Source organism: Anastrepha ludens, chromosome 5, assembly GCF_028408465.1.
Source record: "Anastrepha ludens isolate Willacy chromosome 5, idAnaLude1.1, whole genome shotgun sequence".
Taxonomy (NCBI): Eukaryota; Metazoa; Arthropoda; class Insecta; order Diptera; family Tephritidae; genus Anastrepha; species Anastrepha ludens.
Window position 1 is genome coordinate 2,687,578 of NC_071501.1, and position 6,619 is coordinate 2,694,196.

Sequence of the window (6,619 nt, forward strand, 5' to 3'; positions counted from 1 at the left end):
AGGTACTCGAACTTGGCAGCACTGCCAACCCCTGGGCAGATAAACAGCTGCTAGATGAAATGGCGAACTGCCAGAAGCAAGGCGCCAAAAGTAACTGACGAAAACAGTTCATTTTTACGTTAATGTCGCGATTTACATATTTTTCTGGAATTTATGCTCAAATAAAAGAGAAAAATAAAAATGAAGGAAGTAAATATAAAAGTTAATGCTAGGCTGATGTTTTAATTTAATAAATTATATTGTAATACTGTTTTTTCAGCAAGAAAATGTCAAAAGTAAAGAGAAAGTTGCAGCGAGGATGCTTCGGAGCAATGAGTTTTCAACTTCCCACCTAGCAATGGTGATAAGGAGATTAGTGAATTGAAATTGAATTATGATATTTTTAATTAGTGATATTTTACAAACAACATTTTTTCTATGCTATCAAGAATTAAAAGTTATCCTTGTTAATTTACTTGGTATTTTACAAATTAGTTTTTGTTATCTACTTTTTTGTTATATTCAAAAATTGGAATATTTTTAACATATCTTTATAATTACGTTTTTCGCCTTCCTTAATTTTGTCTTTGAATGTTTGGCAATTTCATTTAAATCTTAATTATTGAATTTTTGCTTATTTACTATACGTATTTTATACTGATTGCCCTTTTTTTGTGCTGATGTGGAAATTGCGAAATTCCCAATTGTTTTTTAAAGCATCCAGTTAATGTCTGTTCACACCCCTCCTTACTAATTCAGCGTCGCCGTACCTGTACTTCCAATTTTACGGCGCAATTGTCGAATTTGTATGCACGCTCTTTCATCACTGCAGTTGTTGTTGTCGCTGACTTATTTGTTGTCTTCGTTGAACCGCGTGCTTACTTATCCCCACTATCTTTGCCCCTTCGCTTATGCATTGTTGCTGTCCAACAGGAATGATAGGATACCCTCTTAGATTCTATTCGCCTTGGCTGCTCAATTATTAACTTATATAAGCATTTTTTTTTTTCAAACTCTCTTCGCTCATTGCATTTCTACCTGTTATCTCAGAAAATCACATGACAGGTGATCTTAACATCGTAGAAGCGAAAAAGCAGTACATTTTCATTAAATTGTAAGCGTCCGAGCTTAAGCATATTTTTCATTTTTTTATAGTATTCGATTTATTCCATTGTCAGCCCTCAAATACAGAGCATCGTAAATCTACAATCGATTGTTTAAAATTTAATTTAATTTAATTTAGTTAAATTTTAAAAACATTACCTGAAATCGTGGAAAACGCTTCACGATTCATCACTGTTTTTTCCGTTTCCCATCTAGTTATCTATGGCCTGAACATTGTACAAAAATACAAGTTAAAAACCTGTTCTGTTCCTATTTTCTGACAGGCACCCGTGGAGTGAGTTTGACAGGCAGTCAAGTGTGTAATGGTGTGAGTGCTTGGTATTTTTGGTTGGCGTACTGGTGCGGTTGCTATACCAAGAATTTTTATACATAAAAATCAATAGAATATCCACCAGAGAAAAATGCATAATAATATCTTTGACTTGGAAAATTTACACTAACAAATATTATTAATATATTTCTTAGCTATAACACTTATTTTATTGAGAAATAGCAGAATTTTTATGATATTTTTTAGACTTTTTTATACGTTTTTCCATGAAATTTAATCATTTTTTATGCAACCATGTTACAGAAAAGAACGTTTTAGAATCAGGTGATCTCAGCTGTGGGCATTTTTTGACAACTAGCTGAGAGTGTTTTTACTTATGAGCCTGTACAAGGAGTATGAACAACGACTAATTGGAAGAGCGAGTGAAGAATGCGTGTGAAATGAGCGAGCACAAGTCTGTTGACAGACAAATTATATTACTGCTCCCACTTGAGTGCCTTGACACCCCAAGAACAGTGAGGGAGTTTTATGCATTTGATCTGACATTGTTATGCTCGCACCAAAAGTGGAATCATCCGAAACACGTGTCAGAAATTATCAAAGATATGCGCCCAAAGTACTTTTGTGAATGTTTAGGAAATGTCATTGCTTTTCTAAAATGACAATGAAAATAAAGTAATAACGTTTGGGCGCAAAAAAAAGCCTTTCTATTCATTCAAAGCCTTTCAAACCATTTTCTAGACAATATTCAGCGCTCTTACCGACTTGTTGTCTTTCTCCTTTTATATTTTGCATTGGAAATTTCGAACATGTGTGGAAATTCTCGCATACATTTTCATCAAAGGGGATTCACGGAACACTACCACCTATAAGTGGCAGTGAGTGATGATGAAAACATAGGCAAACGGCGAGCGATTGGGGCAGCAAAAGCACTCTGTCAATTATGGGAGTTTGTTGGGTGTGAGAGGGGACAAGTAAGTGTAAGTGTGTGAGAATAAAAAAAAAAAAAAAAAACAAATACAACCCAAACAAAACCAAAACAGATTTCAAAGGAATAAGCGAACACAATAAAAAACATTTCACAGCTGTTCCGAGTTGAAAAGGGTTCAATGACAGTTAGACGGCCCATTATGATGATAGGATAGGAAAATACACTGGCGGGCGGCCAATCGATAAGACACCGAAAGGAATTCATGTAATGAATGAATCTATCGACGGCTTGCGAGAAGTGTGACAGGCAGGTGACAATGGTGATAAGCGAAAAATATTTTATGAAAAAGCTACTAAAAAAGCAGTAAAATTAGTTTGGCGTAGCAAACATTTCATTCAGCTTGAAATTTCAATCAAATAGAGTAATCGCATTTCACATTGAATGTGACATATTTGGCACGTAAATTATAATTTTATTAATTTATTTGTTTCCATATTTAAGAAATTTCAATTATCTCCCCCATTTTGGCATGCGAGTTCAATATGTAAATATACGAGTCTATGTAGCAATATTCATTTAAAAATATCTGCGTTATCAGCAGCCAGCTAAGCGAAATGATTTTTCTCCGACCTGATAGCCCGCCAGTAGCGCCGCAGTGAGGCAAATGTTAGCTGATAAGCCAGTAGCGTGATCAATAAGATTCATGTCTCGACTTAGGCAAAAATATTTATTTACATAAAAACAAATCTTCAGTAGCAGTTAACTAGCAGAAGGTGTTGTAAGCATTTTGTGTTACATAAGAAAACGCACACTTTTGAATTTTGTGAAAGTGCACATAAAGAAATGACACAGCAATTGTTTATATTAGTTTTAATATTTTTGTTAAGTGCAGAGGTAAGAAGTATTTTTAACAAAATGATCAAAGCACTTAAAACTTTAGAAAACTTTCATACCTGCTCTTTTCTGTGGTATTCCCCACAATGTAGCACCTCACTTTAGCCAGCATAATACGTGTGCCACGCAGTGCTGAAAATTATGAATTCTTTACAACGGAAAGACCTGATGAGAACTCCTTGGAAGACAGTTTCATCAGCAGTGCCACCCGAGAGCAATTCGAACGCGAAGCTTTGAATGAGACGAAGACCTTCCTAGATACCATGTTCCGTTCGCAAATAGATTATTTCAGCAAAGTCAAGGATTATCTTTCGCCCACAGTTAAGCGAGTGGCTGACATTGAAAAGTATATTGAGAGATTGGAGAAGGCCATATTGGCGGACTCTGTGCGAGACAAGGACAAAATGTGGCGCGACACATTTGTGGAGGTGAGTGAGCGAAGTAAAGTAAGATGAAGTAAAAGTGGAGTAAAGTTGAGTAAGTAGAGTCAAGGAAAAGCGAGTTAAGTAAGGTAAACGAAGGTGAAGTGAAAAAAGTAATTATTGTAATAAAGCAAAATAAAAGAAAAGAAAGTGAAGTAATGCAAAAATAAATTAAAGTACAAGAAAGGTAAAGTAAAAAAAAGTAAAATAAAAGTAAAGTAGAAGTGAAATAAAATATAATGAAGTAAAGTAAAGTGAAGAGGAGCAAATTAAAAATAAAGCACAATAAAGTAAAGGAAAGCAAAATTAAGTAAAGTTAATTAAACCAATTCGGCTGTAGCTGAATGGGTTGGTGCGTGACTAACATTCGGAATTCACAGAGCGAACGTCGGTTCGAATCTCGGTGAAACACCAAAATTAAGAAAAACACTTTTCTAATAGCGGTCGCCCCTCGGCAGGCAATGCAAACCTCCGAGTGCATTTCTGCTATGAAAAAGCTCCTCATAAAAATATCTGCCGTTCGGAGTCGGCTTGAAACTGTAGGTCCCTCCATTTGTGAAACCACATCAAGACGCACACCACAAATAGGAGAAGGAGCTCGGCCAAACACCCGAAAAGGGTGTACGCGCCAATTATATATATATATATATATATATAAAGTAAAATTAGGTATGGTAAGGTCAATGAGCAGTAAAAGAAAAGAGGAATAAAGTCAAGTAAAATTAGTAGTGTAAAGTAACTTAATTAAATAACGGTGGGGGAGTTTGGTGATTATGAACAACATCATATGAAAGATCTATAAAGCATTTTAGATAAGGTTGGTGCATACAGCAATAAATACGGCCTGAAAATCAATGTCGCTAAGGAAAAATTCATTGATGTAGGTAAAAAAAAAATTACAATAATTTAATTTTATCGATGATCGAAATATCAGATACTTTGGATGTCAGATTAATGAGAACTGGGACTGCTCCGAAGAAATTAAAAAGTGCTCTGTGAGCCACGTAACTGACATGCAGCCAAAAATTCGTTTCGTCAAATGCTACGTATGGTCATTGAGGCACTATGTTTCTCCTAGGAGCTATGGGAAAATATATATATTTAACATATATACGCATGGTCAGTACTTTTGTATGCCATGGAGATATGGACCCTTAAAGTGGCTGACAGGAACGGGAAGAAGCTCTTGAAATGTGGATATACAGGCGAATATTTAAAATCTCATGGATTGATCACGCTTCCGAATAAACCAGACTAGGCAGCTTCTCAAGGCGGTGAAGCTAAGGGAGACAGCTTATTTAGGGCATATTCTACGAAATCGGAAGTGCAAAATGTTGGAAGTCATCCAGGAAGCTAACAAAGAAAGTAGACGAAGTATTGGAAGAAAACATATATCATGGATGTGTAATATTAGACAATGGACGTCAGAGAGTTGTGGAATGTGACAAAAGACAGAGAAGCTTTTAACGAAATCACAAACAATATTTTTTAGGAACTTTAAATTGTAAATTACAATCGAATTGTAATGAAACTTGAATTGTATGATCGCTTAAGTCGAAAACGAACATGCAAATTAAAAAGAAGAGAGTTTAGTTAGGTACAGTAAAGTAAAGTAAGCTTAAGTAAGGGAGGAGTAAAGTAAATGAAGGAAATAACGATAGGAGAGAGTTAAGTAAAGTAAAGTGAGAGTAAAGCGAAGTAGAGTGATTTAAAGTAAAGCAAAATTGAGCTCAAATGAATTGAAATAAAGTGAATTAAAATAAATCGAATGGAATTAATAAAAAATAAATTGAATTAAATTAAACTTAACTAATTAAAACGAAAATTTAATGTGAATTAAGTGAGTTGAGTTGAATTGAATTGTAATAGTCTTAATTGATTTGGACGTAACTAAAGTTGATTAGCTGCCTTGACCTCGGTAGAACTGATTGATGACTTAACTGTAAAACTAAATAACAGAGGAACTAAATCTATAAGTCATGTATTATTTTTGCTTTAAATACCTAAAGTTGCAGTTGAAGCCAAGTAATCTTTAAAACATTAAACTAAGCATAGCAGAGCCAGTCGAGTTCAGTTTTCAAAATAGTACGAACTGACTTCAGCTGAGTTAATTTAAATTTCAAAAAATTATGGAATTAGAAAACTTTTATTCGATTGAACTTCCAAGGTAAATTAAAATAAACAGTCATTTAAATAAAAAATCAATTGCTTATGAAACTAGGTTTGCCATTCTCTCCTCTTGATTGTTCCTCAAATGGTATTCACACATTTCTTTCAGTTCAGTGACACTGCCTTCCTGCTGAATAATGAAAAGGATACTGGCGTATCAAATACACGTTACCTGGAAATTCTAAACGATAGTGGCCTGGAGGAGACGACAAAGAAGTTCCTAAGCGATGTGTCCGTATATTTTTTGAAAATGGCCAAGGCGAGTGGAAAAGCCATGGGATCAACTATCGACGAACAGATTGAGAAATGGCAAAATAAGTGAATTTGAAAAAAATAAAAATTGTGAAAATTAATTTGAAAAAAGTCTGAGACTAAACACTTTGTTGAACGAAGTACAAAAAGAAGAAAGTTTTTCAAAATACATATATATTTAGTACTAACTAAAACTACATAGATTTCATTATAAACTTTTGGAAATACTTGATTATACCAACTATAAGTGGGATAAAAATATGTATGTAGATAGGGTAGATAAGTTTTTTATATCGGAAAATGTGTTTAACACTACGCGTGCTCTCGTATTGTGTTTGACAGTTCATAAATTACCGCTCACAACTGTTAACAAATGTTTACACATGAAGACACACGAATGCACACAAATACGTGCACAAATGAGGCATCCCTTCAGTCTCGCTCTACACTTGCCACCAACGAAGCCACATGCGCGCATATACGCACACATGCATACTCTTGCCGACTCGACTCGATTGGACGTGCCACTACATGCACTCGTTTTGCGCGAGTCAAAGTTGGGGTCTCCGTAGCGCA

General features: G+C 34.9%; 1 protein-coding gene and 1 long non-coding RNA gene across 2 annotated transcripts; one reads left to right on the plus strand and one right to left on the minus strand.

Annotated features, from left to right (window-relative positions):
* Positions 1-423: 423 nt before the first annotated feature.
* On the minus strand, positions 424-3,432 carry LOC128864423 (uncharacterized). The gene is made up of 3 exons (XR_008454683.1): positions 3,260-3,432; positions 1,243-1,452; positions 424-1,182 (listed from the first exon to the last, which is right to left on the minus strand). It is a non-coding gene; the product is annotated as an uncharacterized LOC128864423 (long non-coding RNA).
* LOC128864422 (uncharacterized) lies at positions 3,001-6,214 on the plus strand. The gene is made up of 3 exons (XM_054104072.1): positions 3,001-3,200; positions 3,293-3,628; positions 5,901-6,214. Exons 1-3 carry the CDS (start codon positions 3,150-3,152, stop codon positions 6,111-6,113), a joined length of 600 nt encoding a protein of 199 aa, XP_053960047.1. The 5' UTR covers positions 3,001-3,149; the 3' UTR covers positions 6,114-6,214.
* Positions 6,215-6,619: the final 405 nt, after the last annotated feature.

Bases quoted from the DNA above. Each gene is read 5' to 3' on its own strand.
- LOC128864422 (XM_054104072.1), top strand. From the start codon at position 3,150: ATGACACAGCAATTGTTTATATTAGTTTTAATATTTTTGTTAAGTGCA. The intron at 3,201-3,292 runs GTAAGAAGTATT...CCCACAATGTAG, and splicing joins TATTTTTGTTAAGTGCAGAG to CACCTCACTTTAGCCAGCAT. The intron at 3,629-5,900 runs GTGAGTGAGCGA...CATTTCTTTCAG, and splicing joins GGCGCGACACATTTGTGGAG to TTCAGTGACACTGCCTTCCT.